Raw genomic sequence first — 21,389 nt, 5'->3', positions numbered from 1 at the left:
GACTACATTGTGAAAAGAATCCTAATTTTTATCCCAAACCAATGTACTTCACGGGTGCAGTATGTTACATTCGTGACTACACAGTATGCAATTATGGATGTACATTCACATTGTTATTGTTGAAATAATGTTCTGCTTACTTTAGAGTTACAAAATACTGGTGTGGCCAGGGGATTAAGAGATTTCTAAGATATAAAACGTCTTGGGACTGAAATATGAACGCTTATTTTTTTAAAACTTTTTTTTAATTAAAAAAAAATCTCCAGCTTTGAAGTGGAAAATTTCTGTAGCCTTTCCTGTATTTCTAAGTACCCCAGGTCATTTATAGATACCAAGGATCCCTGTCTCCTGATTTAATACATTAATACAAAACCTCTGAGCATCTTCACAGTTGATGAAGGTGTTTCATAGTTGAAAAAACTGGTCATATGCTAATCAGTCTGCTCCATATAGCAGGAAGAAACCAGCCTGTGGAAGACAGTTCATTATGTGGTGCACACTCTCAGTTCTGGCAAGGCAAAGCCACACTGAATAGTTGAATTTTAATCTCTTGTCCTGTATTCATTAGCTGCCGGCAGTAAAAGCTGTCCCGACAACACTAAACTTCAGCTGTAAACTAGTCCTTTTCTTGAACTTTCTTCTCCACATAGCCACTGGGAATATCAGTCAGCCAGAAGCTTTAATAAATAAAAGTAGCATGAATTTGCAGGGTTTGAAGGACAGCTCAGTTTGGCCTGGATGCTTTCTGCATCTGTTGATTTCTCAGACCACTTCATCTGTTTAAAACTGGTTGTTTTTTTAATCCACAAATAGCCTCCCTTTCAATGTCTCTTCCTTCTATATTTCCCGGGTAGCTTTTCTTCCCTTCTGCTTTCTTATCATTGGATTCCTTGTTACGGTTACTCGCATAACGTATGTATGTCAGGCTATACAGTGTAATGTCAGCAGACGGGTCGGTAGGAGCGGGCTGCCAGCACAGTGCAGGCTGTACCTTGCGGCTGCGCCTCAGCCGTGACCATAACGAGCCCAGTGAGCGCGGCTACCTAATTGCATCCTTGGGGTGCCCAGCTGCCGGGGGCCTGGCGACCACAAAACTTCGCCAGAGCTCCGGGGTACGAGAAAGACATCAAAGGTGAACCTGGCTGCCCGACTCTGCGGACGCAGCCCGCAGCGGGGCAGCCCGACTCTGCGGACGCAGCCCGCAGCGGGGCAGCCCGACTCTGCGGACGCAGCCCGCAGCGGGGCAGCCCGACTCTGCGGACGCAGCCCGCAGCGGGGCAGCCCGCTCCGACCGGCCGCTGCCCGGGAGGGCGCGGGCCCCGCGTAGCCTGGAGCGCAGCCGCCTCCTCCGCAGCCCGGCGGGACTCACGGCCGTTTTCTGTCACCGCTGCCTCAGCGGGAGAGGGAAGCTGAGCCGGTGCCCAAGGCGGGCTCCGCGCTACCGCCGACGTACGCACCACCGCTGCCTGAGCCGGCCCGGCACAGCGCGGCTCTGCTGACGGGCCCCGGCCCGCACCGCCACCCGGAGCGACCTCCCGCGGGCGGGGAGACGCCAGAGCCGCCGCCGTTGGTCGGTTTGAACTGCCGGGCGCTTCCCCCTCACCGCCCCCGGGGGCGGGGGGGGGGAGGCGGGGCAGGAAGTGCCCGCCGGCCGGCAGGGGCGCTGCAGGCGGCGGCCGGGGCTGCTTCTCGCGGCCGGGGCGGAGTGAAGCGGCCGGCGGTTGCCATTCCTCGGCTGCGCGGCCGCCTCCTCCCCCTCCGCCTCTTCCTGGCCGCGGCGAGAGGAGCTGTGCTGGCAGCGGGGAGGCGGCGGCCAGCTCCCTGCCCGCCATGGCGATCCGCAAGAAGAGCAACAAGAACCCGCCGGTGCTGAGCCACGAGTTCATCGTGCAGAACCATGCGGACATCGTGTCCTGCATGGCCATCATCTTCCTGCTGGGGCTCATGTTCGAGGTGAGGCGGCACTGGCGCCACCGCCCCGGGGGCTTCGTCCCGCTTCTCCCCTTTCCACCGGGGGTTCTCGGCGCTGGGGTCCCGATCCGCCGGGGGAGGGTGGGCGGTGGGTCGCTGCGGCTGCTGCTCCACCAGCTTGGGCACCTCCCGGCGCACCTGCCAGCCAGCCCACGCCCTTCCCGGGCCGCGCCGTCCCCGACCCTGCCGCCCTCGCTGTGCGTGGGGAGAGGAGCCGACCTCCCGCCCCGCCACACGGCCGGAGGAGCCAACGCGGGCGCCTTCCCCACGGCTCACGCTCCCGGGCCCGGCCCCTCGGGGAACGCCCTCTTCCCCGTCTCGGCCCTGAGAGGCGCAGCCCCTGGCTGCCGTCAGGACCGACCCTGCTCCACTGCCCGCCTGTGAGGGGAGGCCGTGCCCCAGCACCCTCCCGCAGCGCGGCGCCGCCGTGAGGGGACGGGGCGAGGGGAGGCGCGCTTCCTCCCGCGGCGGCGGCGGCGGGCAGTTCCTGCCGCCGGCGGGGTTACGTGGCACTCGGAGCGCGGCGGCCGGGGGAGGAGTGTGCGGCCGCACTCGCACCGCGGCGGGGGGGCGGGTGGGAGAGGCCCAGCCGTGACAGCCGATCCCCCGCTCTTTGTGTGCGCGGCCGCGCTGGGCCCCGCCGGCACTACGGCTCCCATCAGGCCGCGCGGCGGGAAGGGACACAAGCGGTGACGTGTACGTGCCGCTCGCCGTGTGGGGGGCGCACGCGTGGGCCCCTCTCCCTCCCCATCGTTGGCGCGGAGCGGGTTCTCCCAGCACACACCACCCGACGGAGCCAGGGGCCGCTCGTCTCCTCACGGGGCTCCCGGCGCTAAAAGCGGTTTGAGGAGCCGCTGGCCCGGGAGTCGCGGCTGGTGCCGAAGTTACCTCCGCCTCCCCCGTGTGAGATGGGGCCGGCGCGGCCGGGTCTGCCAGCCGCCCAGGGGAGCTCGGCCTCGGGCCTGGCTGAGGGCCGGCCCTGCTGCCTGGGGTGCCTGCAGGCCGCGCGCTATCGTTGGGCCCCCGTGTTGGATGCAGGTGGTCTGAAATCTGCCCTTTTGGCTCTTCTCAGTTGTCTTGTGAGAAAACTGGAAATGCAGTTTACCTGAGTGACTTCCTAAATGTTCTCAGTGGTGTCCCATCAAAATAAGACACTTCCATTTTCTTTTTGGTAAATGTTTCTGGCTTTTCGGCATTTTAGCCATTCGTTTAGAGTTGTGGGCCTTTTTTAGTACGTTGGTGGTTTTCAGAATAATTTCATCCAGCTGTTGATATTGCTCAGTACCAAAGGCCGGTCGAGTTAGGAAACACGTATGTCTATGGAAAGAAAAAACAAGGCAGACGAAGAAAGCTGTTAAGTTTGGGTGTACTATCAAAAATCCCCAAGACAGTCCTTATATGGTGGAATTCTGGCAATTTAGGTTAAAGAGATGGACTTAAACCATTACTTTTCATGTCTACTTCTGGCTTACTGTATTTACAGTGTTACTGGTATGGTTGGAAGTTTTGGGAGGAGTGGATGTGCTGAAGTCTTTTGTTTCTTTTTTTTTTTTTTTTTTTTGAGATCCAGGGTGTTTTCTACCCCAGCATATAGAGGAGCCATATGCTTTTGTTGGTACAGATGTGGTGTGGCTGAGAATCACAGAATCACAGAATGTTAGGGATTGGAAGGGACCTCGAAAGATCATCTAGTCCAATCCCCCTGCCAGAGCAGGAACACCTAGGTGAGGTTACACAGGAAGGCGTCCAGGTGGGTTTTGAATGTCTCCAGAGAAGGAGAATCCACAACCTCCCTGGGCAGCCTGTTCCAGTGTTCTGTCACCCTCACTGAGAAGAAGTTTCTTCTCAAATTTAAGTGGAACCTCTTGTGTTCCAGCTTGAAGCCATTACCCCTTGTCTTACTGTTGGTTGTCACCGAGAACAGCCTGGCTCCATCCTCGTGACACCCACCCTTTATATATTTATAAACATTGATGAGGGCACCCCTCAGTCTCCTCTTCTCCAAGCTAAAGAGACCCAGCTCCCTCAGCCTTTCCTCATAAGGGAGATGCTCCTCTCCCTTAATCATCTTTGTGGCCCTGCGCTGGACAAAGATTGTTGCAATTTTTTTAAACGCTTAGATACAGGTCTTGGAAATCACCTGCTGTGGTTAAAGTTGGTATGGTGAGGTGCTTATACTGCTTGACTTGTCCAGCTGATCGGGACTTGATTAATAGCTGACAGAGTCTTCAAAGGGCAGTTCAGAATTGACTGATGTTTCGAATTGTCCTCTGAAGGCTCCCTTGATGAATAGGGAGCCCTGGGCAACTTCACTAACACAGGCAAACTAGTTGGATTCCCTGAAATTACATGGAGTGAATGGTCTAACTGTGTGTTCGGGGATTCCTAAAAAAAAATCTAGGGCTTGTTTACAAAGTGCTAGTTTTAACAATAAATCTTATTTCTTGTGAATAATAACTGCTGGTAGTAACCTAATCATTATCTTCGCATACTCAAAAGTACTCTTCCAAGACTCATAAGGAGTTTGATCTTTTGTTTTTGTGATGGTGGTGTTGTTTCTTGTTGGTCCTATAAATGCAACAAGGATGCTAGATTTTTACAGCAATGAGAAATGATCAGATCGTAAATACTGTAAAGCATGGTTATTTTTCCCTCTCTGTTGAGACCTGTTGATTCCTGTTGGGATTCAACAAAGATGTGTTAAAGTTGAAAAACAATTTATTGACAGATGGGAACTTGAGGTCCTGCTTATTTATTGGGGTTTTTATGGTACAACCCCTACCACCCCACCCCCCAAAAAATGCCTTTAGAACAAACTTTTCCTCATCTCTCTTTTATTCATTCTGCTTTTTCTTATTGTCCGTTGTAAAGGAGCAGTACCACTACCGCTAAATTTCATTTATTTTGTTTTGTACTTTTTGCCAAAGGATGCCCAGGGTCGAAAGAATGCTAATTGTACTGAGTTGGTATGCAGCTGTCCTGAAATGGTTTTCCGTTGTCTGGGCCTTTTCTCTCATGTTCCAGATCACCCACAGATTTATGAATATGATACTGACCTTCAAATTTTGTCAAATTAAAAAGTCGTTTTAAGTTAAGTTTATTCTCAGCCATTGCTGCATGCATCATGGTCTAGAAATTACATTATATGTGTATTCTGTTAGTGTAATAATACGGTATGGACTGGAGAAAGAATTGCAGCAAGTGTTTTGTTTTAATGTTGTAGTTGCGACTGTTAGTCTTTTTTCGAGGATATTTCTTTCAGGAGATTGGGTTGATCAGTTTTATGGGAGGGGACAAACATGCTGGGGAAGAGTGCCAAAACAACGGGCAAATGTTTTCAGCTTAATGTAAGTTTATTTCTGTGAGAATTTGTAGCACTTTTGTTTTTTCTCTTTCAGATTACAGCAAAAGCAGCTGTCATCTTTGTTACACTTCAGTATAATGTTACCATTCCTGCCACAGGTATGTATGTCGCAGGAGCTTAGTTATGAGACAGTATACTCAGACATTATTAGTGTGCCGTACTTTCTAGACTGAGGGTACACAAATTTGTCAATTCGAATAGATAATAAGAAATTTTAAAGGACTTCACTTTATTTTTAGTAAAACTGCATTTTAATTAATTAGGTTGGGGTGATGTTTCTGTTCTGCTGGGTTCATCATTAGTGCTAAAACATCATCGGACTGGTAGATAAGTTCACATTAATTCTTACTCTGGTTTTGCAAGTGACAGTGTTTACTAGTCAAAGTGGGGAGATAGTTTAACATAATTTTACTGTCTCCTTTCAATGCATTTGGGTAAGCTTTTTAAGTGCACTCAAGTTTTCATTTTTATAGTACGTCTTTCCAGAATCAAATTTAGTATGTGATGTGACGGAGAAGATGACTGTAAACAATCTAGTGACCTAGGTTATGACAGCAGTGTAACTTGACTTCTGTTTGTTCAGCTGACTACAAACTCCTTCTGTCTGAAAGGTTTCACTTTGAGAGACAAACTTATTAGCCATTAAACTGTATTGGTGCCTAACAGCTAATTCTGTTTGTCTTTTAGAAGAACAATCTGCAGAAACAATCTCTCTCTATCACTATGGCATCAAAGACTTGGCTACAATTTTCTTCTACATGCTTGTAGCAATAATCATACATGCTATAATTCAGGAGTACATACTGGATGTAAGTACAAAATATTAATTCCTTTGATCGAGATAATTGTCAAGTTTTAATTAGACTTTAAGGCTATTAACTTGAAAGTAACCTTTTGCTTTAAAGCTTGTAACTGTTAAAACATGCATTGAAACTTTTAGCACAGTTAATAGATAAATGTTAAGCATATAAATAACAATGGACTTTTCTTTCAGAAAATTAACAGGAAAATGCACTTTTCGAAAACAAAGCATAGCAAGTTCAATGAGTCTGGGCAACTTAGTGCATTCTACCTTTTCTCCTGTGTTTGGGGAACAAGTATTCTTGTCTCTGTAAGTATGCTTTCTCTTCTCTTTGTATTCTGAGATTTCAAAAACTTCACTTATGATGATGATAAATGAGGTTTTGGCTTATTTTTCTGTTTTCAGCTGGTTTTAATATTAAAGCAGGAACAAGCTTAGGGATTCTGTGCAAGTTGTAGTCATAACTGAGTATGAAGTCCGCTAGCGTTACTGTTGTTCAGTCTGGTTTGATTTACTGTCAACTGAACAAGGGAAAACTTTTAAACTCTATAATAGTACTTAATTCTCTATTTTTTCTGTGTTGGCTTATTAGCGTAAAGTTAAGTGTTCAAAAACCATCATATGTAGCATTTCGGCAGCCTAGAGAACGGGTGTATGGACAGATTGCTGTAGGCTCAAGCGAGTGTGTGCTTTCGGTTGGCATGGTCTTTGCTAGTGGCTGGATGTGTATGAGCTTAGTTTAAAAAAAGGGAAAGAGTGTGATATATGTGTATATATATATTTTTTTTTCCCTTAACATAATGACCCCTGAAAAAACTTCCTTAGTTAAGCTCAAAACTTGTCAGCAGTTTACAAGGGAAGGCTTATGGCTGTATTAGTGATGCTAAAATAACCCCATCTCATAAGGATATTCTGTCTTGAATGAATGCTTGGTTTGTTTGGTTGCTTTTTATTTTCCTAAGCCAATACAGCTGTGTTTTGGTTTGGGGGTTTGGTGGGGTTTTTTGTTTGTTTGGCTGCTCTTTTTTTTTTTTCTGTAAAAGGAAATTCATTGATCTGCAGCTTTTACTTGTGTATGTAGATGCGTGCACGTTTATATGTAGACACACACGTATGTTAATTCATTATTTCTGACTAGGAAGTAGCATCTTTGAGCATTTATTGGGTTTTTTTGTTTGTTTTTTTAGGAGAACTATATATCAGATCCAACCTCTCTGTGGAGGGACTACCCGCACACTCTGATTCCGTAAGGCCTCTTCCTTAGAGGATTGCTGGGGAGAGGAGAGAGTGTTTTAAACTTAGGGTGTGTCACGTACAATCTGTGTAGAATAAGTAGTCTTTAAAACTATATTAGTCACCAGTGTATTTTCACTCATATTTATGGACGAACTTGATTCTCTGTCAATGTAGCATACAGAGTTTTCCTTCTGTAGACTAGTATTTAAATAATTAAGTTTGTGAAAGTTTTGTCTTAAAGATTTTGTTTTTAAAAAAACTTGCTTATGAGTTGGCTGGCAGGAAGGATCAATGTTTTTCTTTCTTTAGAGACAGTGATTAAATGTGTTCACTAGAAAGCTTCTGAAGTGTTTTGAGTTCATTAATAAAAAGTAATATTCTTCAATTCTTGCTATATTGTACAGGTTTCAAATGAAGTTTTTCTACATCTTACAGTTGGCATACTGGTTTCATGCTTTTCCAGAATTATACTTCCAGAAAACTAAAAAAGTAAGTTCAAAATGTAAATTGAAAGAACTCCAAGCAACCCAAACAGTGGAATAGTTAATTTCTTTTGGACTTCCAGAGTAATGTGTTACCCTAGATTTCCTACGCTGTTCTTATTTGTGTTACCCACTTTTCCTGGTGGAATTTTGGGTGCTCAGATGTCAGTGTGTGAGAAGGTAGGTTTTTTTCTTTTCAGTTAAATCCTGTATTTCTAATTGCAGTAAAATTGCTATATATCTGTTCTGTAAATAAAAATTCCTAGTGTTTCTTACCTACTAAAGTCATTTTCGCTTGAGCAAATGAATGTGAGATTTGATTTTCCAAGTCTTTTTTGTTTCTTGTAATTAGTAGTCTGAATAGTCTCATTGAAATCACAGTCGCTTCATGAATCATGATATAGGTGTAGAATATAAGCAGTGAATAATTTCGTAAATCCAGGGAACATTAAACTCTGGGATTTGATTTAAATACCACTGTCCTCAGCAGAAGTTCTGGTTAGTCACATTTTGAGATTTTTTTCAATGCTCAGTTTTTAACAGCATCCCTTCCCTCCCCTAAGAGTTTTCTCTGTTGGGGTTCTCAAAATTTTTGAGCTTACTGGAGACTTTTTGTAGCACCCTTTTTATCTTACTGGACCAATTTAAGTAGCCTTTTTGCATGTTTTTGCTAAGGCTTGTTTTTCACAAGCAGTTTACTTTTTGAAGTTTCTGTTTTAAACTGTTCAACATGGCTTCACCAAGGGGGCAAATCATGCTTGACTAATTCAGTGGGCTTCTACGGTGGAGTGACTGCCTCAGTGGATGAGGGAAGAGCTACTGATGTCAGGTACCAGAACTTCTGTCAAGGCTTTTGATATGGTCCCCCACAGCATTCTTACCTCTAAATTGGAGAGGGATGGATTCGATGGCGTCGTAGTTTAGCCCCAGCTGGCATCTAAAACCACATGCCGCTCGCTCATCCCTCCCTTCCCCTCAGTAGGATGGTTAATAACGTTATTCTCTGTATTTGCCAGAAACAGCGTGCTAGAATCTTGGATGATCTTGAAATTTTAAAATAGGTGCCAACACTCGGAAACCTTTTCATTCTGATTCACAGACTGTTACTTTATTTCTGTAGCAATGTGACAGAATCTGATGGGCAGCAAACATGCTGAACTGTAGCAAGTTATCTGATGATACAGTAATACATACCAAATAAGTATTGTGATAGCTAGTACAAATTCACAATAGTCATATCAAATAAAAGTGAGTCCTTTCAAAAAGCATCTTTTTGGTGTTTGATGCATTTTCTCATGATATGTGTAAGATACCAAATATTATTGGTAAGTAAGCAATGAGTTATGTGTGGAATTAAACAATCTAGGCTGAATAATTTGGTGCCAGAACAGGCCACATTAAGGTAGCTGGTAAACCAAGAAGAATTTTGAGGACTAGGGAGTAGTTTTTAATAATATATGACATTGCACAATAATGTATAACATTGCGTATGATGCATAATTACTTTTTTTTCTTCTTAATAGGAAGATATCTTTCGCCAGATTGTCTACATTGGACTTTATCTATTCCATATTGCGGGAGCCTATCTCCTGAAGTAAGCCAATTGTAAACTTTTGCTGGCTTCGTTCTCTGTCTTAAACATCTAACAAAATGTCTGAATGTTTGTTTTATTTGTTTTGATAGTCTGACCCATCTTGGACTTGTTCTTCTGGTATTGCATTACTTCGTTGAATTTCTTTTCCACATGTCCCGTCTTTTCTACTTCAGTGATGAAAGATACCAGAAAGGGTAAGTGGTCTTTATCTTTTAAATTAATGTAATTTCTGTCTCAAAGCCCTGTGCATTTAACTAACCAGAAACCAAAATTAGAAGGAAGCTCAAGCAGTGTTGCCTTAGAGGCCACTGTTCTCCAGAATAGTTTTAGTTTTTATATCGCTAAAACAACTATTTTTCTACTTTCTTTGTCTAAGTAAATGTTAGTAGCTGTATAAAATGAAATAAAATCTTGCACTATGTGCTAATACTTCAAAAAAGTTTGGTTGAGAAAAGAACAGCATAGGTTGCTTATACAGCTAGTTCTACAGGAACTAATAACATGCTTATGTTCTAAAGTAACGGAAAGCACTTTCTGTTGAGTTGAAATTAGTTTTCAGAACATATTTTTGTACTTCTGGTTTGTAAAAAGGGATTGTGAGGCAGGGCTCTTCTTGCTTTTTGTCTTCTATGACTACTAGAAATCCAAGACTAGTTTAGGATAAGTGCAAAATAATCAATTTAGGCAAGTTCTTAAATTTCAAACAAATTCACATGGTGAAGACTAAACATTTGCACTGTTAGTACTTGTATTGTGAATGGAAAATTTGTTTAGTGTTTTTTGGTGTTTTTCTTTGTAGATTTTCACTGTGGGCAGTTCTTTTTGTTTTGGGAAGGCTTCTCACCTTGATTCTCTCGGTCCTCACTTTTGGCTTTGGACTGGCAAGAGCAGAAGATCAGCAGCTGAATTTCAGTACTGGAAACTTTAATATCCTGGCTGTCAGGTACAGTAAACTTGGAACAGGTCTTAAGCAGGAGCTGTAAACCTGTGTTAAATACACAATATAGACGGTGTGGTATTAATGCCAGTAATTCTGAATGGTTAGGTGTTTTCATCCAGTCAATGGGATCAATAGGAATAGCTTACGTGACAAACTTGTAAGGCACAGTGAAATGAATTGAAGAATTTACAGTCTACAGCTGAGAAATCTAACTGCCTGCTCTCTCTTTTTTCTTTCTTTTTTTTTTTTTTCCAGAAGAAAACAGAATTAAAAGGAGTATATCCAATTACAGAGATTACTTTCAAATGTTTTGGAGTTAGTGAATTGAATTCTGGATATAGTTGCAGTGAGTTTATCTGTAGAGGTCAAGGCGTTATGCCCAGAGCATCTTTGTCCCTGGTTGAAGATTCCTGTCTCTTTCTCTGCATTTATTGTGGCTCCTATGCTGCTGTGTGTTAGGGAATAGAGAACTTCCCTAACATATGTGATGCAGAATGTTCAGCCAACCACCTGGCCTTTTTATTAATTAAACCCAGAAAAAGAAGTTATTGAAACATTGTCAATATCAGCACTACCCTGCAGAATTGCTACTCAGAACTGCAAGACTCTCTTAAACCATTTCCAGCTGTTACCACCTGGTATCTTGAGAGTAATACTGAGAAAGAAGAAAACAGGAAAGAAATCTAGTATTTCCCAGTTCTGATGGAGGGGCAAAGGCCTCAATCTCACTGTATACTTTAGATTTGTTCAGCTGTGCTAAGCTCAGTCGCCCTCTGTGAGCTGAGTCTTTCATGGCTTAGAAAATGGATGTTACTAGGAAGAGGCAGAGGAAGTCAGAAAAAAAACCCTAAACAAAACTGAACTATTACAAATTCATGTTGTCTAGAAAGAATCGATAATGTGTTTCAGGAAGCTGAGTAAAAATGCAGTTTATGACATACAAAAAACTATATGAGGTGGTGTTCTACTTTCCTTTTGCATTTGAATAGTGAGTTAAACTTGCTGATAAACCTTTACCTGTGTTTTGTTTCTAGAATCAGTGTTCTAGCCTCCATCTGCATGGCTCAAGCATTTATGATGTGGAAGTTCATTAATTTCCAGCTTCGGAGGTGGAGAGAGCATTCTTCGTCTCAGCCTCAGTCAATGAAAAAGAAGTTCGTATCAGCTAAAGGAAGGAGCTCCAGAAAAGAAAGAGGTTTGTATTTTAAGTTTTTTCTGTTACCTTGACTTCTCAAAACCAACTTTAGGTAATGGAGAGCCTTTTTTAATGTAATTGCTAAAGAAACATTTTATGTTTAACTTGCAAGTGAGATGACTCAGTTACAGAAACAGTATTGGTGAATATATAGTGGGGGGTTTTTTTAATTAAAAAAACCACGATATATTAATTGTTTGGGGGTTTTTTCATCTTCTAATTGACTGAATGAAGGAATTACCATTTCTTTAGTTAATGCAACATGAGATTTTAATTATCACTAATTATATTACTTGAGCAAAATGTATCATGCTTATGTTTTGTTCCCTTATAAAAAGGGAACAGACATATTTTTAGATCTGTTTTTGTAATCAATTACTTCTAAATTTTTCTTGCAGTGAATTTCAAGCTTGTTTTTTATTGCCACTAAATTCTGAGGTTTTAGGGCAAGGAGATGGTTTGATGATCCATCAAGTAAATATGTTTATGTTGGATTGTTTTTACTAAAAGTAGAATTTTTATACTTCTTTGGGCACATAATAACTACTTACTACTCTAAACCTGTGTAGAAGCATTTGGAAATTAACTAATCACTCAAAATTTGACTTCTCTATTATGTCATGCTCTTTTTATGAAAAGGGCATGAAAGACAAACTGAATGCTTTTTCTTCCTCCAACAAAAATTCTGTACTCCATTAAAAAAAAAATCCCCACACTTCCATATTTCTGTTGTACCAACAGTTAAACTTGTATGTATTTAATAGCTCGTTTGAATAACTTCTGCACTTTTTAAAAACTGCTTAAGTCATTTCAAAAGCTTATTTCAGCATGATCCTTTGCTAGCAGTCATGTTTTGCCAACCTGCCGCTTCTTGATATATCGAGCGTGAAGACCATTTGCACTGAGAACTGAGAGTCATGGTCAGAGATCAATTCAGTGATTTCCCACCCGCCCCCCCCACCCCCGTCTTTCTTACTTTATAGAGTATTTCTGTACATCCTTTTGATCATTTGTAATTATCACAACTTGGCTTTTGTGTGGTGTTGAGGTTTCTTGTTTTCATCAGAAAATTCAGTTGGACTCTTTTAACTGAGTGAAGGTAGTTTCTTTTATAGGTGTCCTGCATAATCAGACCTTCATGTTCATTGCATCTTCCTATGTTTTTGTGGAATTTAAGTCTTCTATGACAAATATTTCTAAAGCATAAACTTAACTGGCGTTTTAATGAGTGAGTCGAAAATGTAGTAGCTTTTAAAAATCTCTTAAACTATTTCATTCATGTAATTTGGTGAATTTGCTGTTTTTCACCCACGTTCAATGGAAACTCGCAGGTGGTAAAGGAATAGGGAAAGAGTCAGTTAATTGGAATTGTGGTTTAATTCACAAAATAATTGAGCTTTGCCTGTCTTAAAGACTGGGGAATTTTACAGCTTATTTTAAATGGAAAGAAAATAACTTTAAAATCCAGAAGGTTAGCGTTGTTACAGATTCTTCTGTTTTGAAGATTCCTGTAATGTTATCTGTTTAGAACACTTGCACAGGGTGCAGCAAGACAGTATTTTCGAAAGAGTATATGCAATTAAACTCTTTAAAACAGTCTTTTTTTCTTTGTTTGTGGTTAGATGGATTTTTGGGAGCCAGGACACAATAAAATGTTTTACTTTTAGACTATGCCAAAAGCAAGAAATGACAGTAGAAAAATCCTACTGGTGATGTAGGTGGGGTACCCAGGCACATGCTGATTCTTGTCCTTTGTTTTACTTTCACTTGTTTTGACTTATCTGCTTAAGAAAATATGATTTTGGTTAGCTGTCTTGGATCTAACTCATTGTAAGCCTCTTGATTTAAGCATAACACAAACTTCTTTAAAAGTATCCAAACACCACCTTGTATAGGCTTGAAGTGGTGGTGTCATTTACAACCAAATATGTTGGATAGACTTTGGCTGCTACTGTGTGACTAATTGGGCTCGTGTCTGGTTTATTCTCATGTTTCTGATTTTATTTTTTGTTTTAGTTGCTTGTTTGTATAAATGGGAGCATTTGGGTGTAGTGGGGGGGAGAAGGAGATCGAGAGTTGTTTTTTGTGGATTGGCCACACTCGGTGGTGAACTGCAACACATCTGCAGATGGGAAACATTGATTTAACCAGTTTTTTGTACAAAAAAAAACCCACAACAGTTGCAGTATCATTCTGACTTCAAGCAAGTCAGAGCAGAGATGTTAAGCAGCAAGCATTATAGCTGGCTGTGCACTCTGCTCTTCAGATCTGTTCTATAAATACAGTTGCTGTCAGGCAACATCTCTGCTTCCTTGGGTTGTGGTGACACTGAAAAAGGGGGATACTTTTAATTTACGATGGTATCATGTTGGTCTGTTTTACTAAAGTCATGTGCATTATAAATCCACAGATTGTGGGTCATTGTTCTGGGGGAAACTTGTGCTATCAAAATCGTAACTGTGGTACTTGAACAGATTCAAACTCTTGAGGTCTTTAAGTTGGCCCAAACATGAGATAGAAATGGGAACACATTCTTGCTTTGTATTCTTAGATAGGTGCCTGGTCTTGTGCTTGAACTCTTTCCATGTACACATACTCACCTCAAATCTAACTAGTGTTTTACTTCTGTCCATCTCACCTATGTAAATATCTTCATCAGAACATAAATTAATTCTGTATGTTAAAGTATATACTTTTAAAAGTGTGTGTATATGTATATTAAGATTTCTTATAGATATGAAAATCTTGTAAAGGTAAGCGAAGAAATGTAATTTTAGTGTAAATTTAAATACAAAATAGGTGAGATATACAATAAAGACCTATACCAGGGAACTGCATACGTACTGTGTGTCTCCAGAATTTCACAGGCCAGTCTCATCTACAGGTTGAGTATTTTACTTTTTAAGAGAATATCTTCTAAAATACTATAGCTGGTCATGATTTTAAGTCTAGATGTATATAATGCACACACTTCTGTGTCTGGCCATGTCAGGAAACTGGACTCAATCGTAGTAAACTTTAAATTTTGCACTGCGTAAAAACTTCATTATACTAGTGCATTAGGAATTATAATGATGAGGTTTAATGAAGAACATACATCAGAAAAGAAGTTAAAAGACTGTATGGGACCTACAAAAGTGTAATAAAATATAAAGCGTCTCATATTTCAAAAATGTTTTCTTCTTTTTTCTAGAAAATGGAATAAATGGAACAGTGACCTCAAATGGAGCAGACTCGCCTCGTAGCAGGAAGGATAAATCCTCGTAAAACTGGGTTTATTAAGTTAATTGACTAATGTCCCCAAAGAATCTGCTTTTTACACGGATGGCCCTTCAGCGCTAGAGATGTTATGGATTAAAGGAAATACAGTTCATGTTTTTTGATTATTGCTGTTGTTTTGAGAAACTTTTTTTAGAAGCCATTTTGACTAAGGAAAAAGGGTTTATCTGTCTTCAAATACTTGGGTGGGGGGGATACAACACTTTTTAAATAACATTGACACTTTTTTAAACATTTATTGTGATGAAATAACTTCACTTAATGAGGATCACTGTTGCAATGTATTATTTCCTTCCAGTTTTTGTAATCTTGGTAATACATACTGTTCTACCAACCTCAGTTTTTCCACGTTCTTCAAGAAGTATTGCAAAATTGAAGTAAAAACTCAATATGCATTTTGAGATACTCTGGCTTTTCAGTTAATTGCCTTGATTCAAATTTACAGTTCAAATTGGGATTCCGAGACCACACCAATAAACCTCTATTTTGTAGTTATTGGCTACAGAATTTCTGCTCTAAGAATTGCCCCATATCATTAAAACAAAGCTGAACTAATTGGAAATGTTGCAGAGTCTTATTGTTTGTTGGTTAGAAAACTGTTACAAAAAACAAAAAAACCTTTTTGAGATATAGCTTTAGCACTTGAAAAATAGAAGGGAGCGTGTATGGTCATAGAAAGAGTTGATTTGGGTAGCACTGTTTACTCCTGTGTTTTTGAAGTGTACGTATCTTGCAGAATTAGTGTGCGTTGGACCTTCTTTGAAAACTTGTCTGATTTTAGAGGGTGGCAGTTCTTACAGTGTGTTGTTGTGTTTGTTTTAGGAGGCATTTAAGGCTCCACAAAGAGGGAATTTATTAGATAAATGGGTCAAGTTATGAGAAACATTCCTTTATTCTATCTGCTTTGCTTTGTTTCACCGCTGTTAGGAAATAGCTTGATTTCTCCTATATATATTTTTATGAAAAAATATTTAAAAGCTACAGCTTCTTAAAACTGATTTATTGTGCCCTTTACTACAACTGGAAAAATCTTAATTTAAGAATTTTTCCATTATCTGTCTTTCATAATTGTATTCAATGTGAAGCTTTGTCCGGTTAATTTTCCAGTTTAAGATGCAGTTAATGTTTCCTCTGTACCATTTTGTAACGGGTATAATTCAACGCATTTCACTCGAGAATGAGTTAGAGATTTAATTCAGTCTTAAGAAGTTGCTAAATTAGTCTTGCAAGTTAAACCAAGTATTGGACTGCTTATTGATTGAGAGAGGTAATTATGAGCAATGAAGCTGATAAATAAAATAGTTTTAATTAAAAACTGTTACTATAGTTGAGTTTATACCCAAGAAAATAATAAATCTGCATTCTGTATCTTCTAGAGTTTGGTTGCTTAATATACAGAATAAATGTTTCTAGTACAAAATCTTTACTACTAGGAACTATCCATTCTGCAATTGTTGAGTCCTCTTTAGAGTTATTGCAGTATAACTTATTAGACATTTGGGCTAATTTTAATCACAGTTCTTGAGTACTTGCTTCACAGCTCCTGAGTGGACTTGACAGAACTGGACTTGCTTAGCTCAAGAACCCTGGGGCAGCACGCCTTGTAATACACCCAGGCTCCTCCAGTGGCAGTAGCTAAACCATGTCTTGATTTGAAGAAATAAAACTCAAGTGGTGAAACTGAATCTCTCTGATCTGGCCTCAAAACTGGAAAACCGGAACTGGGAAGTTTTGAGGGAATTGAATATCTGTTACATACTCACTGCACAAAATTGTGTTTCATGTCTGATGTTTCTAAAAAGACCTTCATAGATTCTGCGTGCCTTGCTCTCAATTTGAACCTTAAGCCAAAAGGGGCAAATTTTTTAAGTTTCTAGTCTGTTACTTTGACTGTAAATCAGTTTGCTTGTGATATCTGGTAGTACTGAGGTGGTCAAAATCACAAAGGGTGGAGGAACAAATTATGAAGGGAGCGTTTAAGGTACTTCTTGAGATCTTTAAGACCTATTGGAGTCCAAGGGTTTTAATAGTTGTTTCCCAAAGGCAAACTGTTTCTTGTAAACCTCATTCTTTGGCACAGTAGTCTTGAAATATAAACTTCTAAAAACTTCAAAAGAGTGAATTCTTGCCTGTTAATACTGGTGTTGCTTTTTGTCTCCTTTTGGCCTTACAGATGTTCTTGGCCTTTGGACTTTTAAAAAAGCACTTTCATTTCCACTATGGCTTAATCTTCATCCTTGCCTTATGGGAATTGTTGCTTTTTGCCTGGTAATAGAGAATAATTTCAGTTGTTCTAGAATTTGGATAGAGTACTGGAAGCCAGGGTCTCTTGTGTTATAACTAAAAATACTTATTTATAATTTTGGGTCAGGCAAAAGCAGTAACTTTTAATTTTCTACCGTGGGGTGGACACCCCCATTGATTTAGAGATTTCTATTTCCAGTTTGATATTGTTTTGACATAAGATTCTTCTTTGCCTGGATAACTTCATTTGAATTGCTTAAAACTGATTTTTCAAATGTTATTGCATTTTGGCTCTTTGTAATCTGGGATTCAGTAAGCTGGAAGAACATCAGTTGTCTAATCATGTTTTCTTCATTATGGAATGAGGAAAATTAGAAATGGAAATGACCAAAAAGCTAATTATTATATTCCTATGCCTAACAAAATTTTTATTAAGCTGTAGTAATTTATCCTGGTCAGTTACCAGGTCCCACCAAGAGGCGGCTTTGTCAACTTAGATGGATTTGAATTGAGTAATTCATAGAGGCTGTGAATAAGGTTTGGGTTTTGTTTAATTTTGTTTTGATTTTTGTTTTTTTTTTTTAATATATTAAACTTCTTCCTCCCTGGCCCATCTTGTCAGAACTTTTCAAGGCTTAAAATAGATTACTTCAAGGCTTTTCCCCCCCTTAAATGTATGTTTGGTTTATGTGCCAGAATTTACTATCAAAACCAGTGTTTTCCTTTTACTAAGTAATTATATGTGACTTCAAAGTACAAACAAGGAATGCACAGCAGCTGAAAATAATTTTCAGAGTTTTTGTTTTTATCTCAACACTTTCTCTTCTTGAGTGGTTGCGAAGATTGATTTCTCCTGTGTGAATTATTCATGAACTTGGCTCTTTGGAAATACTGCTTTGCAGGTGATCCCATCCCCAAATCTGGGAATGATCAAGGATTTGCTATGAAGAAAAAATGCATAGGTTATTTCTGCTGATGTTAGAATATGCTGAAAGTAAATTAGGTATGGTGGGATAATGCACTTAGAAAAATCAATAGTTATTGGTAAGCATTTGATATTTTTCCCGAATACCTTTTCATTTGAAAATTTTAGTTGTGTTCGTGGAGTTACGTTTCCCAGAATTGTAATAACCAGCGTGGTACTTTGGTACAAGTATTCAGACTTCTGTAAAAAGGGTTAACGCACATCTACAGTCCTTCTGCTCTTTGCAGATTTCTGATGAACTACACCTGAGGTAATTTTGTCAGAGGCAAAACTTCATATTAAAGAGAGCATTTTCACACTTATGCTAAGCTGAAAGTGATGTAGGTTGCTGCCGAAACTGGTGTTCTGTCCCTTGCTTTGTCTAGCCCAAGCCTTTCTGGTTGCATGGTGAGCTAGATCAGGGAGATGGTGCAGCTGAAAAACAGCTCGTTTACGTAGTTGTTTTTTCCGGCTGGATTAGTTGCCTGATAGTAATCCTGGAGGTACACAAGTATTTATGTACAAGCAAGAAGAAAAGGTGAGGGAAAAGGCCAATCAAGCTCTAAGGCAGCTACCACGTTCGACTGTGCCCTTGGTTGAAAATTATGCTCAATTACGAGTTGAAAGATCTCATTGAAAGCCTTTCCCTCATCAATACCAGAAGGGAGCTGGTCTCTCTGGTAGCTCCTACATGCCAAATATTTGGAGTCTTAATGGATTTTTCTCAGATACTGTGGAGGAAGGGGAGATACTTGATGTGCTTTGCTGTACTGAGATACATACCTTTTGTCCGACATAGTTTCGGGGTTTCCAAGCAGTGCAAGATGATACTGGTGGTGTAGAAATAGGAATTCTGGAAGTAAAGGTTCCCTTGGATTTTAAAAAAAAAAAGATTCCTTAACAGCCAGGAAACTACAGGCTTTTTGCTTTTTTGGTATGGGATGGTTTTTTTTCTCCACATGAACCCCTTATGCATTGAAATAGGTCTGGGTCTTCCAGTCTGTAGGCCTGTCTAGGTATGTGGAGGGGAAGCTTGTTTGTTTTCTCTAATTTTGTTTTCCTGTTTTCAAGAAGTTCACCAGCTGATTCCGAGGTCATACTTGGGTTTGGTTCCATTTGTGACTCAGCCCTTTAGGCCTGTCTTACAGAAGGTGGAGACTGGTAGCTTCAGTAGGCTCCCTATGCAGTGTTGGTCATTGCTGTCCTAATTGTTCTCTGTGGAAAATGTCAGTATTGAAGAGACTTGAACAGTAAGTAGGGACAGTCATGATATTTGTAACGTTGTCAGGCCGGTGAGAGCCTGCGTAGAGATCCTGCGTTCCAGGGAGCTGTGGTTTGGTGCCTGGAGGCTGTAGTAGTAGTCATCTTGTTACACGAATACTTGCGTTACCTCTTGAGCAGGGTGTTAAAATGTCCTACAAAATTAAGGCTTGGGGAAAATGTAGGAGATCCTTTAAAAAGAATAAGATGCTTCAAAGGACTGATGTGAGTTATCTGTTCATTGTGTTGTCAGTTCTGATGCTGTCTGTTGTGGATTATCCTTAGAGCACTGGATTTGTCCATGCTTGTGTTTTGGGGATTTATTTTTTTATATATATACTATAGGTTGTGGTGGTGGTGGATGTCTGGCAGGTATCCCCTCTTCTCATTGCTCCCTGAACTGCTCAGCTTAGGATCTGATAAGCCTAGTTCTGTACTCTTTAAGGAATTTGTTGTGCTCTTCAGAACTAAAATAGAAGCAGTGCCGGAGCGTTTCTGGATCAGACGTGCAAGAAATAAGCACATCGATGTGTCGGGTGTCATCAGAACCCACTTAATGGGAACCGAAACTCTTTCAGATTGAATACGTTACGGTACAGCTTGCGTTGCAATGTCGTGTGTGGATACATCTCACGCCCAGATAGCAAGTGCCTTTATGGGTGAAGCAGAACTGCTATTGTCATCTACAACTGTCAGTTGCCCTTGTGCAAATGCTGGTGAGGGGTGCTGGGATGCTGCTGCAGTCAGCCTCTTTCTGCCATTCAGAGAAGTTCTTTTGATGTTGACAAGACAAAAGGCAACAACTCTTATTTCAGGTTTAAAAAAAAAAAAAACACAAACATAAAACATGCTACCTAGTTTTGAATCCTTGCTCTTGATCTCCTTCTATGTCTCCTGTCACTTTTATTTTAGGTTTCCACAAATTATTTTTATCCAGCTCAAGGATGGCAAATCTGTGATGTGAGTGCCAGAAATGACAAGTCCTTTTTCTTCTTTTTGTGTTTGAAACTCTTTGCAGAATCAGAGCAGCTAAAGTGTAGCTTTATAATTTGATAGCTTTTCAGTATTCATTCTTGCTCCTTATTTATTGTGGTTAACATCAAAGGTCAGGCATTATCATGCAGCACAACACAGTTGTCACTTCATTCCATGCACAAGTGTTAGGCAATTTGATATACTGAAGTGAAAAAATGTATTAGTAAGCCTTGACTGGTTTAGCAGAAACTAGTACTCCTGGATGGTGGTGTATTTAGGAAACTGAGCACTTAAGATCTCTGAATCTCTAGACTGTAGCTTTGCTGTATAAAACTTGACAAATGATGGTCTAGAACCTGATCTTTGTGTCTTCTTTACGTTGGTTATAAATGTTGAAGAATATAACTTGTAATTAACTGGTAAAAATTCAGCCCATGGTGAGAAGAATACTGTAACGGGGCAGGAATTTCAGCTCTTAAACTCCAGACTAAAAGCCAAGCCAAAACTACCTTGTGTTCTCGCGCAGGTGATTCCTCCTTTTTGTTTCTTGATTAATCATTATCTTTGTTTTGGTTTAGATTGTAAGTTCTTCGTGACAAGGGTTGTCTTTTGTGTGTGTGCGTGTGTGTGCGCGCGTGTGTGTACCCAGGACAGTAAGGCCTGGAACTCCGGTCTGTGGAAGCTGTAATAAGCAATCACCTTGTTATTGTTTTCCTGGATATCATAATAAAGAGTATCAAATAAACACTGTGCTTGAATAGTCTGTTACAAAATTGGAGGCAGGCGAATTGCATCTGGTCCTGCCTACAGCCCAGCAGTTGTGGAGAGATACTGCTCAAGGACAAATGCAGTGTTCCGTTTGGGGATATTCACTTGAACTAGTGAACACAGAGCCAGGAAACCTCCTGTGGCTGAAGGGCAATGCTTTGTAACTCAAGCTGGAGATGGAGCTTGCACAAAATTACCAGGAATTCAAGATTGAGTTTCTTGCCTTCTGTTAACTTGAGAAGCTGCATTGGTCTGTCCTCTTGGGCAGGTGGGGTTTGTTTGCTGTAACGCTTCTGCAGTGTTTTGTATCCTTTG

At 40.7% G+C, this 21,389-nt stretch overlaps 1 protein-coding gene across 1 annotated transcript; it reads left to right on the top strand.

The window, feature by feature from the left end:
- The first annotated feature begins 1,683 nt into the window (after nucleotides 1-1,683).
- On the top strand, nucleotides 1,684-21,035 carry TRAM1 (translocation associated membrane protein 1). The gene is made up of 11 exons (XM_065628970.1): nucleotides 1,684-1,953; nucleotides 5,370-5,433; nucleotides 6,023-6,144; nucleotides 6,330-6,446; nucleotides 7,325-7,383; nucleotides 7,778-7,862; nucleotides 9,379-9,449; nucleotides 9,539-9,643; nucleotides 10,249-10,392; nucleotides 11,424-11,584; nucleotides 14,778-21,035. The coding sequence occupies exons 1-11, from the start codon at nucleotides 1,831-1,833 to the stop codon at nucleotides 14,849-14,851; spliced, it is 1,125 nt and encodes a 374-aa protein (XP_065485042.1). The 5' UTR covers nucleotides 1,684-1,830; the 3' UTR covers nucleotides 14,852-21,035.
- Nucleotides 21,036-21,389: the final 354 nt, after the last annotated feature.

Source organism: Caloenas nicobarica, chromosome 2 (genome assembly GCF_036013445.1).
Source record: "Caloenas nicobarica isolate bCalNic1 chromosome 2, bCalNic1.hap1, whole genome shotgun sequence".
NCBI classification, from domain to species: Eukaryota; Metazoa; Chordata; class Aves; order Columbiformes; family Columbidae; genus Caloenas; species Caloenas nicobarica.
The sequence above is the reverse complement of the archived record's forward strand: the minus strand, read 5'-3'. Positions and strand labels throughout refer to the sequence as shown.